Source organism: Tupaia chinensis, unplaced genomic scaffold (genome assembly GCF_000334495.1).
Source record: "Tupaia chinensis unplaced genomic scaffold, TupChi_1.0 Scaffold000085_1, whole genome shotgun sequence".
Classification (NCBI taxonomy): domain Eukaryota; kingdom Metazoa; phylum Chordata; class Mammalia; order Scandentia; family Tupaiidae; genus Tupaia; species Tupaia belangeri.
In genome coordinates, this window is record NW_006159547.1 from 6,756,315 (window position 1) to 6,775,594 (window position 19,280).

A 19,280-nucleotide genomic window follows, 5' to 3' on the forward strand; every position below is an offset into this window, starting at 1 on the left:
CTCTGCTATTACTAGTTTTGTGAACTTGAACAAATGACTATAAAGTGGATATAGTAATATATATCTCTTTGGGGTATAATGAAGTGAGATCACATGAAAAAATGTGTTTAGCTAGTTGGCACATAGTAGCTTAAAATGTTAGTCTTTGGAGAAATGTTAATAACACAATTCAACTCTTTATCATTGATACAGACAATGGTCAAATTTTCCCTAAGGCTTGATATCCTCAGTTTTTCATTAGTCATGTTTTCCAGGTCATTCATATCATGGATAACTCATCTGTGTAACATGCCTAATAAGTTATTGGTAATACAGACATATTTGACCCATTGGGTTGTTGGAAAAGTCATGACAAATTTTAATATGAAATGTTAATATCACACAATTTAACTATTTATCACTTGAGACAATGGTCAAATTTTCCCTAAGGCTTGATATCTTCGCTTTTTCATTAGTCATGTTTTCTAGGTCATTCATATCATGGATAGTTCATCTCTGTATATTTTTCAGTTTGTCAACAATCTCCTTACTCAACTGAATATAGTATTCAAAATGAGTTTGACTTGATCCAAACTGAACAAAATTATTTTCCCCTTTGGTTTAATTTTCTTCCTTTCAAAACAGTAGAAGAATAAAATTAATTTGGGGAGAGCATCATTTCACTTGGACTGAAGTCTGAAAAACCCTCCATGGACTGTTAATTTAGTTCTATTCTACACTTATATCTCATTATTTACTTCTATTAGTAGACCAAGACGTTTTTTTTTTTTCCCACTAGACATCATTTTGTTGCCTAGTATTACAAAGCTTTGAGATGTATACAGAGATATCTTTTTATTCAACATATTCCCTTAGTATATTGAAGTTTGTCACTAGTGAATATAAGACAAAGGATAGTTAAGTGTTTTGCCAATTGCTATGGAATAAGACTGCGGGCAGAACCCAAGAGTAAAATATTAGTTTCAACACCACCCAAAATGTTACTGGTTATCACAAATGTGCAGATGTTATGAATATTTTTTTCTTTAAAGAAGTATTTATTCATTTCATTCCATTTATTGTTGTTATTATTATTAGACCAGAAAGAGAGAGAGAGAGAGAGAGAGAGAGAGAACAAAAAAGAAAGCCACCAGGTCCAGGACTCAAAATGCGATCAGCCATGTCAGAGTCCAGTGCTTTAACCACCATGCCACCTGCCAGCCCCGTCACTGATATTTCTTATACTTTACCTCTTTAAAAAAGACATTAGATGGTGTAATGATTACATTGCTGGACTCCCATGTAGTAGACTGTGGTTTGAGTCCTGGACCTGGTGGCTTAAAACTCATGCCAGGTACATGTGCACACATGCCCAAAATCCCAAGAAGAGAATGGAGGAGAAGGAATTGTAGTCTGGCCATCCCCCGCTAAGGGGGTGATTTCTTGCTTTTTGTCTCTCTGTTTCTCTCTGTCTCTCTGGTGAGCACACACTCCCTATAGCAAAAATCTCTGTTAAAAAACAACAAAAGACAGTATGGGACCAGAAATGGTGTAGCAGTTATGTCACTAGATTCCCACTTGGCCAACAGTGACTTGAGTCCAGGACTTGCTGGCTTCAAAATCATGTTGGGGTGTGTTCATGCATGACGAAGGGCTTGGGAAGAGAATGGAGGAAACAGAGTTGCAGCATGGCCATCCCCCTAAGGGGTGATTTCTCATTTTCCCTCTCTGTCTCTGCCTCTTTGCTTTCCTTTGTGAGTACACATGCCCTAATGCAAAACCTAGTAAAAAAAAAAAAAAAAAAAGAAAAGAAATTAGATTATATTTTTCAAAGAAGAAAAAAAGCAATAATTTATTGGAAATAATACTTAAGAGAACAATGGGAAGGGGCACAGTCAAACAGGAGGGAAAATTAGGAAAATGGAAGAGAAAAAAGCCTATGGCAATTTTTGTGATTTTAGATACATTATTAGTCCAAAGTTCTCACCCACAGCATTACTGACATTTTGTAGTAGAAAAGTTCCAATTGTGGAGAGGTGTCTTATACTTTGTAGGGTGTTCAGCAGCATTTCTGGTCCCTGCCCTCTAAAAGCATCCTTCCAATTGTGACAGGGAAAATGTCTCAGCCTCAGTGTAGATTACCAAATGTCTCCTGGAGAGCAAAATCACCCATGGTTGAGAACCCTGAGTTAGGGAATGTCACAATTCATCAACATGAAAGGCCTTGCATATGTTACCAGGAATCCTTGGAATTTACGTGAAAGAATTAGAAGTCTTTAGAGTTCAATTCCAAATCCACCTGAATAAACCAACTTGAGTTCATATGTTCTAATCTTCATTATAGTGAATGAAATTTTACTTTTAAAAAAGCTCTTATTACATCTATTAATTGAGACTCAGTGAAGGTCTGTTGAATTGAATTAATGAAACATTTGACTTATTTTTAAGAAACACTTCTATTGTACATTTTAATATAGACTAGACTTGGGGCTGGTGGGTGGCATGGTGGTTAAGGGCGATGGATTTCCACATGGCCAACCATGGTTCGAGTCTTGGATCTGGTGGCTTCCTCTCCCTCTCTCTCTCGTTCTGTCCCTCTCTGGTTAAATTAAAATAAATACAGGGAACCAGCAGTTAGCATAATGGCTATGTTGCTGGACTCCCACATAGTCGACCACGGTTTGCATCCCAGACCCAGTGGCTTGAAACTCATGCCGGGCACATGTGCGTGCGTGTCCAGGATCCCGAGAGGAGAATGGAGGAGAAGGGATTGCGGCGTGACCATCCCCTCTGGGGGGTGATTTCTCGCTTTCTGTCTCTCTCTGTCTGTCTGGCAAGCGCACGTGCCCTATAGCGAAAAAAACCTCTCCACAAAATAAATTAATAAATAAATAAATACAAGTTAAATAATTCTTTAAAAAATATACACTACACTTTACCATGATTTATGTTGGTATCAAGAACTGGTAAAAAGAAAAGTTTACGGTTAACATATGCTTGGAAACTTCCTAGGAGACATTTTATCATTCTATCTACTGTTTTGGTAAAGAAATCCTTAAGGTTTAATTCCATTTATATTCCTAATGCTCAATAAAGTAAATTATCTTAAGGCATTTTTAATTTAAATTTTTGTCCTACTTATGGAACGAAGGTCTCTTCAATGAATACCGGATTTGAGAGAAATATACACAGTCAAAAGTATTCAGTTCAGCTCTTACATTAAATTGGCAGTTGGTCAACAGAGTTGCTTAACATAGCTAATTGATAGGTTGCTATGGTTTAACGCACATTAATTTTTCTGACATAGGGTAGAAAATATTGAGAGATTTACAAAATCATAGTTCAGGGGGAAATTCTTTGTACTGCTTCACTGTCTCTTCTATAGTGCTTTGTACACAGAAGATTCTCAAAGGTTGACTGATTGATAGTGGAAACAGCTGTGTGGTGTGGGCATAAACTATTGACTGGAATCCCAGAGCATCTCTGAATTATGTGTTTGTAATTCATGCCCTCCCAGATATCTCTGTGGAGGCAGAATTCAAATGAACTGTTGGAAGAGAGATGACTTTTTACCTTGTCCCATTATACGGTTTCCTATCCAGAGTTTTTTTATCACAAAATTTTTAGAGTAGGTCTTATAGGTGTTTCCCTTTTTTTACCACAACACTTCTAATGGTATAACAAGATTCAGATGATTTTATTTTATAAATACCATTGGGAGAGCTGGAATTTTTTTTGTTTTTTTACATCATTTCTTTATTCTTTCATTTCTCATAAAAGGTAGTATCTTAAAAATCTGCCTTCCTGGGACCAGCAGTTAGCATGATGCTAACCAGCAGTTAGCTATGTCGCTGGACTCCCACAAGGTCGATCATGGTTCGAGTCCCGGACCTGGTGGCTTAAACTCACACTGGGCGCGGCCATCCCCCCTGTGGGGGTGTGATTTCTCGCTTTCTGTCTCTTTGTCTCTGTCTGTCTGGTGAGTGCACGTGCCCTGTAGCAAAAACCTCTAAAAAAAAAAATCTGCCTTCCTAATAGTTAAATTAATTGAACAGCCCTAAAACTTCTTGCCTTCCTGAGTATCTACTTTATTTTCTTCTGTTTTTTTTTGTTTTTGTTTTTGTTTTTGTTTTTGTTTTTTAATACTAAGTGCTTTGAATAGATTAAAATAGAAAACCTGCTCTTGCCTCTAGGTGTGAAGAGAGCCCCAAAACTTTTAAGGTAATTAAAAAGGCAGGTGTACCCAAACTTAAAGCCAACTGAAATCCCTATTATGAATTAATTATAAATTCTGACACTATAAGGGCATGAAATTGATAACGGGTGACATACATTTTAAAAAGGGTTTTGGTGGTGGATTGTTAAGTAGAACTTGAAAACAAATTCACTAAAAGAAAGTAATTTTTGCAACATTTTTTCCCAAAACTGTTTTATTTAAAAAAATTTCAAACAGGTATAAGAGAGTATAATAAGCCTCATATACTCTCCACCTGCATTTAGTAATTAATGACATTCTGCCATTCTTGCCTCAGCAGGTTCTTATGGTGCTGCTGCTGCTGCAGGTTTATTTAAAATAAATTTCAGACTTTATGTCCTTTTGCTTTTATGTGCCTAAGAATGAATCTCTAAAATTCATGAACATTTTCATCCTTTCACTAATGCCATGATTACAACTAACAAAATTGCCAAAACCATCTTGGTATTATCTAATACGAAGAACATATTCACATTTCCTTTATCTCCAAAGCCTATGTTGACTGGCATGTTCTAATTAGAATTTAGGAAGTCTACAAAGTTCTTGGTTAGATGTCTTAAGACCATGTTTCCTTCGTTTAATGTTCTGTTTTATTTCCAAAGTTGACATTCTACACAAATGTCTGGTATTATTTGGTCAAAACACCTTTTTTTCTAGTATGTGTTTCAGTCAATTATAATGGGTGGAATTGAGAAGGGAGAGTCATTTTGTTATACCAATGAAAACTGCTACTGTATACATCCATAACTTGCTCCTGATGGTTTCAGTTCAATATCTGCCACTTTGGTGAACTTGACATGTGTAAATTACATTATGGGATCTAAGAACAATTGCAGTTTCTTAAAATATTCCTTAGGTCCAGAACCTTAGATATCTGTGCCCTGAACCCTGGTAGTTTTATTCTTGTCTGTAACTTCACTTAATTATAGTACCATGGTTTTATTCTTATTTATAACTTCAGTTGATTGTTGATAAATTACTGTCATGATATATATCAAGTAGGCATAAAGGCCTCTCATACTTGATATACAAATGTAGATGCATAGATACTGAAACAAAATATTTTAATAATTAAGAATGCCTAGAACATATCTTTTGGGAGAGGTTAGTAGTTAAAATATTTCAGTCATGAAGCCTTTGCATGAGGCTGTCTAACCTTATAATAAGGAAACTAGCTCAAGTCAGACTCAAGTTTCTGCTTCTGCCCAAAGTAATAGACTAATCTCTTAAACTACAGAGTGATTTCAATGATACAGGGTTTTAGAAGCTTGAGAATGAAATCTCTAAATGTAAATATAGACATGAAATTAACATTATCTTTTAATAAGAGCATAATTCCAATGTTACAAGTTTTTGAAACTATCACTGCCTTTAAGTTATTAAGCATAACTGTCACAAGCAGTCTTTGTAAATGTCTACTTTTAATTACAGTTTATAAAAGACCCCATAGCTCCAGACATGGTGAACAAAGTAGAGCCAATGGTGGGATTATATGAGGGATCAGCAGAGATGTCTTCAGACCTGGAATCACTTGCTTCATTTATGTATAACAGTCATCCAAATAATAACTTTCCTGTAAGAAATAGAGCTGAAGACCAGAATTCACCAGTTGGTAGGTAAAATTTTAATTTTCTATAAAGTGCATTTAAACCACCAGCAGCAGCTAGCACAGATATGAACCTTAGTTTAGAGTTCAACCTTATTATTAATGGCCCATGAGCTGGAGTCAGACTTTTTTTAACTGTCGGATAACCTCATGCAGCAAATGGAAATGCCACACAGGCTGGAGCTGGCCCTTTCTAACCCATTTGACCTTCTTCCTAGAGAAAGTAGCACCCTAGAGTCTCTGGCCAAGCTGCATAGACAATCAGTTATTACAGTTGCCAAAGCAGGTGTGACGGGAAGGGATTAACATATCTTCAAATCATTTACAGGCCTCACACTCTCTGCACTTTTGACTAATAGGTTTCTAAATGTCACTAAAGGTAAATAGGTCAGAAAGTTACAACTCTAGTGCATAGGGTGAGAAACAGGTGTAGGTAACCCCAGCGATGTGGTGATGTCATTAGCATCTACACTTGTTCTTCAGGATCTATCTTTTTGTTTCTGAAAGGAGAATGCCATATATAGCAAATTAAAAATTCTTGACTAGATGACACGGATCTATATAATTTCTCTAGTTTTTCCAAAATTTCAAGTGAGAAGTATATTTTATTATCTTTTCTCTGATTTGGTATTTGTCCTATTCCAAGTTAATAGTGTTTTATATTATTCTATTTATAGTAAGTTTAGGGAAAAAAATAGATTACATACATGTTTTTTCCATGGACTGATACGTTTTTCTTCTGCAAAGAAAACTGGAAAACACTAAAATTTAAGAGGTCCACAATTTCTGATATGAGTGTTCCTTTAAATACTTCAAGTTTGGCCTAATTGTTACTTAAGAACTTGGAAGTTTTACTTTTGAATAAGTATGTAACATCTAAATTCCTCTTTTAGAATATTTATGTCAGTTATCCAAGTTTGTTTGCTTCAAAGAATTATTGGGTGTAGTGAGTATGTGGTGAATTTTGAATTCAAATATAGCTTCCATTTTTAAGTGTTTTATTAAAATTTAGTATTTATTTATAATGGTTCAATTTTATATTATCACTGAGTGTTTTTTTTTTCCCAGCAAAATCCTAGTAAATCTCTTTTAGAAAGTTATTATCTCAAAACACTAATCTCCCATTCCAGAATATTATATAACAGCTAGCAAAAATATGTTATGACCAGAAAATGTTTATAGACATTGTTGTAGAGCATTTGGAACTCATAATAGTATTCACCGTGATCTTTAAATTCAATCCTTCCTGTAGTTATTATTTATACATATCTAACTTTTATACAGAGGAATGCATGGAGAGATTAATGAGTAATGAAAAATCAGGTTTAAAATTTCACTGTGTGAGCAAAAATAATTTTGACTGTGAAGCCAAACACTTTTTTTTTTTTAAACTGATTTCAAATAGTAACTACGAGGAATCAGTATATCACTGACATTGCTGCTGAACAGCTGTCTTACGTTATCAGGAGACTTGTACCTTTCACTGAGCACATGATTAGTGTATCTGCTTTCACCATCATGGGAGAAGGACCACCAACAGTTCTCCACATTAGGACACGTGAGCAAGGTAAGAATGTATTTCCTCTGAAACAATCTCCTGCAAGTATTGTTCTTGCACTCTATAAGACTTAATCTTTTCATTCATATTAATTATTCATTCTTCTTTTCAAGTGCCAAGCTCCATTCAAATTATAAACTATAAAAATATTAGCTCTTCATCTATTTTGCTATATTGGGATCCTCCAGAATATCCCAATGGGAAAATAACTCACTATACAATATATGCAATGGAACTGGATACAAACAGAGCATTCCAGATGACTACTATAGATAACAGCTTTCTCATAACAGGTAGAACAAAAAGTTGTGTTTTTTTTTTTTCTACAGTCCAATTATGATGGGAAATATGCATCTCTCTATGCCGTAAACACTGCACTATGCATGCTGCGACATTCCAGATTTTGTTGTTCTAGGCTATCATAAATATCTTTAAAAATACTTGCAGAAATTACTTGATTAAATGTATACTTTTTTAATTCTACTTATTCACAATAAATTGACTTAACCCAGGGTATATTACTTCAAGTACATGAAAATAATTCATTATTGAAAACTTGAATGAATGAATGTGGAAAGCAGCCGAAGTAATTCAGCTGACGTGGTATTTGTGCCAAGTCAACTTTACCTTTTATAGTGTGCCAAAAGTTACTTTTCAGCTGAGGATTTTTTTTTCAAACAACATTTTAGGAAGCAACTCAGACATCGTGACCATGGAAAGTCTCTTGAATCTAAGGAATTTGGAGAGACTGGGAATACATGGAAGCTGACTTAGCCAGTACCCCAGATAAATGATTTTCACTAGCTATTTTATATGGCGCTAATCCAGGAATATTATTTTTAAAATGTTAAATAAATTGCCTGTTGTCTTTATAGGATTAAAGAAATATGCAAGATATAAAATGAGAGTGGCTGCCTCAACCCACGTTGGAGAAAGTTCTTTGTCAGAAGAAAATGACATTTTTGTGAGAACTCCAGAAGATGGTAAGAATAGCAGGTGCCATTTTTTTTTTTTTTTGATTTTTGATTTTGTTTGTTGTTTGTTTGTTTTAGATTTTTGCCTTAGGGCATATGTGCTCATCACAGGTGGGGGTTGGATGGGGTTGGGAGAGAAAGAGTCAGAAAAAGGCAGAGGGAGAGGGAGAGATCATCCTCCACAGGGGATGGCCATGTTGCAATCCTTCTCCTCTACTTTCCTCTCGGAATTTTGGGCATGCACCCACATGTTTCTGGTGTGCCTTTCAAGTCACCACATCTGAAACTCAAACCATGGACTTAGCCATGTGGGATCCAGAGCCCTCACTACTGCATCCCCTGCTGACTCAGCAAGTGCAGTTTTAATAAAAATAGTAAAGTGGTGCAAACTTAGTGCCTTTAACTCATGCCAACTTCAGTGTCTGAAGCAACAAGTATGAAAATACGTTGTATTGAAAGTTTTGTTTTCTTCCTTCAGAACCAGAATCATCACCTCAAGATGTTGACATTATTGATGTTACTGCAAATGAAATAATGTTAAGGTGGTCACCACCTGAGAAGCCCAATGGGATTATTGTTGCTTATGAAGTCCTCTATGAAAATATGGATACATTATTTACAAAGAACACCTCAACAACAAGCATCATTTTAAGAGGCTTAAAACCTTATACCCTCTATAACATTTCTGTAAGGTCATACACCAGATTTGGGCATGGCAATCAATCATCTTCTTTTCTTTCTGTAAGGACTTCTGAAACTGGTACGTTTTGCTTTTCGTTTGTTTAATAATACATAATGATGTAGTAAACATAGCTGACAGTTGCTATATTATGTTTTACATAACCTAAAACCCCTTGTTATTCTGTTTTGTATAATCCAGAAATGTATTTGCTTTTTTTTGGCAGAAGTATGAGAAAAAGCTTGCTGTGCAAGTTTTTAAAGTATGATTTACATACAACAGAATGCCTAATAGAATTGGTGAATTTGGGCCATCTTGTAGTGCAGTGGTGAGGACCTGCTCAAGTGAAGCTGGATCCAAGCTGGAACATGTGTTAGGTTTCCTAATAGACCTGTACATGCCTGGTACCATGTAGCCGAGATCCTGACTGGCTGGGAAGGCTGGTGGAAAGGCAGGGGAGTTATGATGTGAGACCCTATTGAGGGTGATGGCTTCTTTCTTTCTGTCTTGAAAGAAAGAAATAAACTTAATTTTTTTATATATTATTTTCATAATCTTGTTTATTATTTATTTATTTATTTATTTTCATTTCATTTTCTTCCATACATTCAACCACATTATTATTTGTATTACAAAATGGATATTTCAACAGGTGAACATTTCTCCCTAGGTACTCTTGATAAAACTACGAAATATCTTCAACAGATAATACCACACCTTTTTGTGCCATTTGAAGAAAGAAATAAACTTAAAAAATTTTTCTATGTTATTATTATAATCTTGTTTATATTACATTGAAGAAAGAAGTAAACTTTTTTTTTTAAAAAAGGGAATTTTTCTAGTGAAAGACCTTGAGAAACTAAAGGTTATTTCAATGTACCTGTAAACTTTGGGTTGAATAACTACTTGCTTTCAAGTTAGGTTAAAGGAGAGACCTACTCATTGCAATAGAGTCTTAGACTCTAATGAGTTCTGTGTATAGATAGTGGTTCAATGTGGGAGCACGAAAGTGGCATGTCAGGAGAAGCTATGAAGGAGTATTTGAATGGATCTTAATGAGCAGTGTGGAGGCTGCTAGAAGTCTTAGGTGATTGGGAAAGAAATATATCATCTAAAGGGTATGATGAGTACAAGGAATTAATTGTGTTTTAGTGATGCTGGAGTAAATAGCATATGGTTCATATAGTAGAGGCATAACCATTAGGCCAATTCTGCACTGTGTGCTGAGAATTAAGAACTAAACAGAAGTTGCTGTTTTATCTGTACATGTAAAATAAATATTTATATTGAGTTGTCAGAAAAGTGATGCATTTTTCATAGAAAAACAGGGAAAAAATGTCATGAGTTTTCCAACAACCCAATAGACTAGCTACTGTCATTCTTTGAGCTCATAAATGCTGCTGTTTGGTCATTTATGACTTCAAAGAATAACAGAAGCAATTATATTTGGTCCATCCAGTTACTATATGTGAGGTTTTGTCATTGTCCTTGAGGATCTAGAAATGAAAAGCAACTTGTTTTGCGTGAAAGTTTCCCCTTGAAACTTCAAAACATAATACAATAGATGACACAAAAATGCCCATAGAGAATAGCAGTAGCAGAAATAAAAGTGAAGAAAGGAGAACCAGCAGATGTCGTAAGGGTTACGTTGCTGGACTCCCACTGATTGAACCGTGACTCCCACTGATTGAACCGTGGTTTGAGTCCCTGACCTGGCAACTCCAAACTCATGCTGGGCGCATGTGCATGTATGTCCAAGACCCTGAGAGGAGAATAGAGGAAAGGGACCGTGGCTTGGCCATTCACCCTAGGGGATGATTTTCCCACTCTGTCTCTATCTCTCTGGTGATCGCATGTGCCCTATAACAAAAACTCTCCAAAAAAAGAGAAAGAAGAAGAAGAAGAAGAAGGAGCGAAAGGGAGGAGAGGAGGGGGGAGGAGGAGGAGGAGGAGAAGAAGAAGAAGAGGAGGAGGAAAGAAGAAGAAAGAAGAAGAAAGAAGAAGAAAGAAGAAAGAAGAAGAAAGAAGAAGAAAGAAGAAAGAAGTGTGTTATATCATCTAGAGTTATTCCTTAGGTCCAGGCACAGTAGGATCTGTGGACTACCACTCAGTAGGCTAAGGCTACATGGGAGGTTCGGGTTTGAGACCCAGCCCAGCCTAAAAAACCAGGTACAGTTCTGTGTGCCTCTGTAGTCCCAGTAACTCTGAAGGTAGGAGGATCTGAGCATGAGATCGCCTGGGCAACACAGTGAGATCCTCACTGAAAGAACTAGGCATTGTGATGTGTGCTTGTGGTCTCAGCTGTTTGGGAGACTGAGTCAGAAGTATCACAATACAGAGAGAACCACACATACATGTGCACATTCCATGGGAAAGCAAAGTTATCCCTTATCATAGAACTCGATTGTTACTAAACTATATATTAAAATATTTCATTATTTTAATAGATGTTATACCTAACACAAGTGTTTTTGAGAAAAATATTGACTCTTTAGTGGCTGTTTTTTTTCCTCTTAATTTGCCAGAGGGTGTGTGTACTCATGGGAGAGAGAGACAGAGAGAGACAGTGAGAAAGCATCTCCTATGGGGGACGGTCAGATCATAATCTCTTCTCCATCTCTCCCTCCTTCCAGGATTTTAGGCAGGTGTTCACATGTCCCCACAATAACAGAATGTTTGGTCAGGACTTAAATTGTGTAGTTGATCATGTGGGATCTAGCCACCCTAACCATGACGATGCTTCCGGCTGGCCTGTGACTCCGTTTTATTTTACGTTGGGTCAAGGAAAGAAGCAGACATATTTTGAGCACCTACTAAGGCTCTGCTAGTAACTCCCATACAGATTTTACTTTCAACTCTATATAAAAGGACTAAATTATTATCTTTTTTTTCTAATGGAAAACTTACGCTCTGAGAGGGTCATTCTTTCCACGGATATTCAGCAAATGCTTACAATATGCTAGACCCTAATGGGAATTATGGAATGGAGAAGAGACAATTTTCTGTCCTGCTAAAGTTTGTATTAGTTAGTGAGTATTTAATTGCTTAGAGTCAATCAGCTGGTAAGTGGCAAAGCTGCAATTGAAACCTAAACGCATATGACTCCACAGCCCATTTCCCTTTCATAATATGCGCTATCTTGGAAGCCATGAGTAAATCTGGTAAATTCTAAAATATATCTAGGAACTTTCTGCTTATATTGCAATAATATTTTCCTGTTTAGGCCCTGCACAGCATGAAGAAAAAAAGTAATAAGTTTCAAAGAGCCCCTTGTGATGTTAAAGAATCGCTCTATTCATGAATGGTTAATTCGATACTTTACTACGCAAGTGGTACAGCATCAAGGACACCCTATTTTAATAACGAAGATTATAAAACATTTTTGCTTACTGGTTATTATATGCATATAAGATTTTACTAGTATTTAAAAAGTATAATTAATTTCTGTTCATTGTCTGTATGAGCTAAATTCTAAGGCAGGGATAATAAACCTTAAGTAAATATAAGAATTTAATTTGAGATCTAATTTAAAATGACAATTTTATCTTTGGAAGGTATAATAGAAAACATATAGAACCCTTCATTTTACAGGTGACGAAACATATAACTACATGAGTAAACCCACCTCTAACTCAGAACAGATGAATAGTAAGGCTGAGCTTGAGAGAAGGCCTCCTGACCTCCATATCAGAGCTTGTTTAATAGGCCCCTGAACTAGCTAGAAAAAAAAAAGCAGAGGGAAAAAACTTAATTCAGGATGTACTAACTCATTTATTTGTGTGGGTGTAATTAGTTTGTCTAGGTAGTCTCCTCAGAATAAAAAAAAAAGAAAAAAAAAGGGCCTTACAAAACAGTATAGAGCTCAATGTTCATCCTTCTGGACTTCCAGCTCTCTACCATACATTAGAGCAGTCTCAGGTCTGAGTATTTTCTGTCCGGTTGGGAATGGTAGTTAATGGAATGCACATTAATGATTTTCCTGAGACTATGTTTGCTTCTGTTGCACACCAACTCTAGCTCTGTTGTCAATGGAGGAAGATAGAGATTTGAGAAATCTCAAGGTATCGTTTGAAGCAGGATATTTTTAAGAATAACATTCTGTGCCCAGAGCTCAATAATCTTATTAAATGCAACAAATACATCTTTTACTCTTATAAAAAAAACAAAACAAAACAAAAACAAGGGCCCACTGTTAGATATTGTTTCACAAAAAATAAAGTGATGTGTGATACATCTTTTACTCTTATAAAAAAAAAAAAAAAACAAAACCAAGGGCCCACTGTTTGATATTGTTTCACAAAAAATAAAGTGATGTGTTAGTACTGTTAATACAAATGGGGATAAGTTATTTGTTCAAATGCCTTGTATTATTTAGAAAACCAAAGTTTAGTGATAATTGGAAAAAAAATACTCTTGTATTCAAGCAGGGAAGATCAATAAAAGATTGATCTTGTGTGTATGTGTAGTCATAAAATGTATAGTTTACAAACAAATTTGAGATTAGGGTTTATTGTCTTATTCTTAGGATACAGTAGTCACAAAAATAATTTAAAGAAGTTTCTATACAAATTAAACTTTTGATGATCTATACATATTGCCTTTCCTTTTTAAGACATAGTTTTCTTTATAGTAAGACTTTAAAATGCCTTGAATATGTCTCATTTGGGGCAGTGTTCACCCATGGATAGTAACTTAGATGTTGACTGAAACTATTGTAGAAATTTATTATAAGTTTACTTGTGTTTGTAAAGAGCATTTAAAAATTTGTCTACATACATCAAAACTATGTATTCCCAACAGCCATCTTTTGACATACTCAAGGACACTTACTTTTTTATTTCTAATAATTTCTAATTTTAGATTTTAAATAGATTTAGCTTTTCCAACTGATTATAATAATTAGTTTTTATTCATAAATTATCTATTTACAAAATATTCTCACCATTGAAAACACTCTGCACTAGTTCAGAAAATTCTAAGTACATCATCACTCTCCAAAATCAGTAAGTCATCAAGTCTGTCTTGCTTTATTTCCCTGAAGAGCTGCACTTGTTAATCCCTGAAGGATAAATGAATAAAAATGCAAAGGTTATCCTTCTGGGGTTAGTGATACATATTTATATTCTGACTACTGGTGGTAGGCAGACAACCCTAGAGGGACAACTTAACAAATTCCAATGGGAATTTTTCAAAATAAGGTTATACTGAGTTATGAAATTCAAGCATAAATTCACTAATTCTTTTTTCTTACAATTAAATGACTTTTTCAATCCAATCTTTCTTTTTCTTAACTATGTATGAGTTTTTCTCTTGTTCTTAATATATTCTATATAGTATTGAACATATTTATTCATTCATTTTAGGGATTCTATGCCATCTACTATCATTGTACTAAGTAGGATAGATTAATATAAACAAGACAAAATTCCTACCTTCCTAAAACTAACATTCTAGATAAGTCACAGAAAGTAAGTCAGTAAAAAATAAAATTGTGAATTATGATAGTAGTAAATTTTGTGAAAATAAAAAAGGTCAAGTATAGAAAAGTTTATAGAGCATTCAAAGGGCTGATATGAAGACTGAGAAAAGGCCTCAGTGAGGAAGTTACCTTTGCATAGAGATATTAATGATGCATAAGATTACGTTGGATGAGGATTAAAAAGAGAAGTATTTTTCTACTTGCTACTGAGTATCAGCAACTCAGGACCACAATTTAATTTATACTTAAACTCTGCAGTAGTGGTTTTTATCAGGTTATATAGATATCATGGATTCAAGTCGAGTAAATTTAAGGACATTGGCTTATAGTTCCAAAGCAGCATAATTTCTTTGTCCTTTTCCACATCTCCACCCAGAGGAGTGGCAAGAGAAATCAGTTTCATTTTTGTCCTTTCTTCATGGTGGATTTGTTTCTCAATCCTCATTCACTAAACTAAATCTAGGAGTTACCATGCTCATGGAATTCTATGGACCTGCAAAAGAATTTAAGGTGTCCCCTAGAGCTGTTCCAGCTGTCCTTGGTTGAAGCTGCATTGTTTTGGTGTAATAGCTCTTTATGCAAATGTATCCCTTTTTCCTTCAAGTGACACAGGATTTTTTATACTTTCTCTGGTACTGTACACAGGTATTAATATGAGAAACACAAAGTCACCAGAATTAACTAGTACTGTCCAATGCAAAGTTGACTTTAGTATAAGATTGCCTCTCAAGATTTTCCTTTTTGTTTTTGTTTTTGGTCACCACTGACTTCTAACTTTTTTTGTCAGTTTGTAAGTTCTTAAAGAAAATTTTTTTAAGGGGACCAGCAGGTGGCATGGTGGTTAAGGCGCTGGACACAACCACATGGCTGACCACAGTTTGAGTCCTGGACCTGGTGGCTTGCTTTCTTACTTCCACTCTCTCTCTCTCTGTCTGTCTCTCTCTTTCTCTGTGTCTCTTTCTGTCAAATTAAAAATAAATAAATGAATAAATAATTTTTAAAAGAAAATTTGTTTTAATGTTTCACAAAGTATTAGTTATTTTAAGTAAGATATTCATTCAGTTTAGGGCATATTTTGCTGGAATTGCAATCCAATAGCTTTATTGGAAAAGTCATGATGTATTTTTTCTGTTTTTCTATCCAAAAATACGTCATGACTTTTATGATAACCCAACAGGATATATAGAGAGAAACATTTGATAAACATTTCATTCAGTACAAGAACATTATTAGATAAGGAAAAATAGTATATCATTTAATGGTTTTCTTAGGAGATAATTTTGCTGCCAGATCATACTTTGCATTCTTAAATTTAAGCAGGGTAGGAGGGTATTCTTTACCTTGTCATAGAACTGGTTGTGAACCAAAACTAATCTATTAACCTTTTTAATATTATTGTTAATGAAGGATAGAATCATTTTTTCCCTAGTGTTTTCCAGTTTTCTCTCCTGCATCTGTGTATCCTAGAAAGCAAGATACTGGGTTGTGAGGCAAGTCATGATGCATTTTTGCATACAAAAACAGAAAAAGTATATCATGAATTTTCAGTCAACCCAATAGCTTATTATGGTTGTAAGACTTTTAGTAAATATATAATTTTCTAAGTGTTATTCTGTAGAATCATAGCATGCATTTCCTTTTGAGATGAAATGTGTAATAGAGTTGCAAGTGCTATAATTTACTGACACCTTACTCCATTTAGGATGTTTATTACAATTACAATTTAGTAAATGTTTGTATAAATGACTTACTGCATATTTGTGAAAATTTTAGCAGAATAGATTTTCAGGATGAAATCATTTTATGTATTTTTATTTTTGTTTCTTCTAGTGCCTGATAGTGCACCAGAAAATATTACTTACAAAAATATTTCTTCTGGAGAGATTGAACTATCATTCCTCCCCCCAAGTAATCCCAATGGGATCATACAAAAATATACAATTTATCTCAAGAGAAATAATGGAAATGAGGAGAGAACTATAAATACAACCTCTTTGACCCAAAACATTAAAGGTAAAAGAACAAACATAACATTGGATATTTACATTTATGTTGCTAGTATAAACACAAAATATTAACTGAATGTTACGTTACAAATGGTTGAAGTATAATTATTTTTAAATAAGGGATGACAGTTCTGTCTTTTCATTAAATAATTTAGGAGTTTATAGCAGGTCACGTGAAAGAATACTCTAGTTCAATCCTTTTCTGCAGTATTTCAATACTATTGCCAAGGACCTACTTTTTCAGTTAGTTTTCGTTTTTGAAAGATTGTTGAGTTGAAAGCCATTTTATAGTTCATCTCTTGCAAATTATTAAAGGGTATTTTTTTTTTTTTGGAGAGATTTTCACTATAGGGCGCGTGCGCTCGCCAGCCAGACAGAGAGAGACATAGAGACAGAAAGTGAGAAATCACCCCCCAGGGGGGATGGTCACGCTGCAATCCCTTCTCCTCCATTCTCCTCTTGGGATCTTGGGCACGCATGCACACGTGCCCGGCGTGAGTTTTAAGCCACCAGGTCCAAGACGCAAACCACGGTCGACTACGTGGGAGTCCAGCGACATAGCCATTACGCTAACTGCTGGTTCCCTAAAGGGCATTTTGTAAGTAACTTACTTGTCTTATTTTTATTTAGGACTGAAGAAATATACCCAATATACAATTGAGGTGTCTGCTAGTACACTCAAAGGTGAAGGACTTCGGAGTTCACCCATAAGTATACTGACTGAGGAAGATGGTAAATACAGTACTTCATACAAAAATATACAATTTATCTCAAGAGAAATAATGGAAATGAGGAGAGAACTATAAATACAACCTCTTTGACCCAAAACATTAAAGGTAAAAGAACAAACATAACATTGGATATTTACATTTATGTTGCTAGTATAAACACAAAATATTAACTGAATGTTACGTTACAAATGGTTGAAGTATAATTATTTTTAAATAAGGGATGACAGTTCTGTCTTTTCATTAAATAATTTAGGAGTTTATAGCAGGTCACGTGAAAGAATACTCTAGTTCAATCCTTTTCTGCAGTATTTCAATACTATTGCCAAGGACCTACTTTTTCAGTTAGTTTTCGTTTTTGAAAGATTGTTGAGTTGAAAGCCATTTTATAGTTCATCTCTTGCAAATTATTAAAGGGTATTTTTTTTTTTTTGGAGAGATTTTCACTATAGGGCGCGTGCGCTCGCCAGCCAGACAGAGAGAGACATAGAGACAGAAAGTGAGAAATCACCCCCCAGGGGGGATGGTCACGCTGCAATCCCTTCTCCTCCATTCTCCTCTTGGGATCTTGGGCACGCATGCACACGTGCCCGGCGTGAGTTTTAAGCCACCAGGTCCAAGACGCAAACCACGGTCGACTACGTGGGAGTCCAGCGACATAGCCATTACGCTAACTGCTGGTTCCCTAAAGGGCATTTTGTAAGTAACTTACTTGTCTTATTTTTATTTAGGACTGAAGAAATATACCCAATATACAATTGAGGTGTCTGCTAGTACACTCAAAGGTGAAGGACTTCGGAGTTCACCCATAAGTATACTGACTGAGGAAGATGGTAAATACAGTACTTGATATATTTTTATTCCTTATCATTGTGAGAAACTTGTAAATAGAATGAAACATGATGTAGAATTCTTCTTACCCTTGAGTGTCAGTTACATCTGAAACCAGCATTATGCAGATTTCCCTGTCTTGGGGTAAAGGAACCTAGCAAAGACAGATTTACATTCAATAAAACCAGATATAAAATGCCTTGTTTCATTTCAATTTTTAGTTTTTGCTTCTGAAATCATCAAGACTCTGCAAAATATCATTAATATTTTTTCCATGGGAATTTTTAAGACAAAACTTTTGGTTTGAATGATTTGAACACAACTGCTGAATGTTATGACTGTGTTTTTCAACTTTTACATTTAGAAGAATAGACATTTACACAGGTTTTGGAGTAGATTCTATTTATGTCAACTTTTAACATTTTTAATGGTATTAAGATAAGGTTGTTGGGACCAGCAGTTGGTGTAATGGCTTTGTCGCTGGACTCCCATGTAGTAGACTGCAATTCGAGTCCTGGACCGGGTGGCTTAAACTCATGCCAGGCATGTGTGCGTGCCCAAGATCCCGAGAGGAGAATGGAGGAGAGGGGACTGTGGTGTGGCCACCTGTCCAGGGGGTGATTTCTAACTTTCTGTCTCTCTGTATCTTTCTGGCGAGTGCACGCACCCTATAGCAAAAACCTCTCCAAAAAAAAAAAAAGATAAGGTTGTTATTGAATGTTATTGAATTCTGGCTATTTTCAACTTTTCCTTACTTATTTGGTCAAGATGCTATTTCTGAATGTTAATAACCATCATACTGGATATATAAACATATAAACATACTTTTTTCTAAACTGAATAAAATCAACTTTACTACTGAAACCACCTTACATTGTTACTTCATCAATTTATATGCCTATACCATGCTAAAAAAGTGACTTTTAAGGACTATACTTGTATTTCAATTTTTATGTGTTATATATTATGTATTTTGAGGAGTTTTTTTCTATAAAAAATTTCGATAGTCAAGAGGGGTGAGCCTGAATGTATTATAAGTGTTTGTGGAATATCTCCCCCCTACCTTCGTTCAAGTTTTTCCATGTTAGAACTATTCACCTTGGGACCAGCAGTTAGTGTAATGGCTTTGCCACTGGACTCCCATGTAGTCGACCGCGGTTTGAGTCACAGACCCAGTGGCTTAAA

The 19,280-nt window shown here is 35.2% G+C and overlaps 1 protein-coding gene across 1 annotated transcript in view; it reads left to right on the forward strand.

Annotated features, from left to right (window-relative positions):
• PTPRQ (protein tyrosine phosphatase receptor type Q) overlaps nucleotides 1-19,280 on the forward strand; it is a 246,341-nt gene that overhangs the window by 31,809 nt on the left and 195,252 nt on the right. The window contains exons 10-16 of the mRNA XM_006142866.3: nucleotides 5,666-5,846; nucleotides 7,246-7,407; nucleotides 7,512-7,691; nucleotides 8,274-8,381; nucleotides 8,851-9,132; nucleotides 16,361-16,543; nucleotides 17,167-17,268. Of these exons, the coding sequence (XP_006142928.3) occupies nucleotides 5,666-5,846; nucleotides 7,246-7,407; nucleotides 7,512-7,691; nucleotides 8,274-8,381; nucleotides 8,851-9,132; nucleotides 16,361-16,543; nucleotides 17,167-17,268 (1,198 nt within the window). The remainder of the gene's footprint in view (nucleotides 1-5,665; nucleotides 5,847-7,245; nucleotides 7,408-7,511; nucleotides 7,692-8,273; nucleotides 8,382-8,850; nucleotides 9,133-16,360; nucleotides 16,544-17,166; nucleotides 17,269-19,280) is intronic.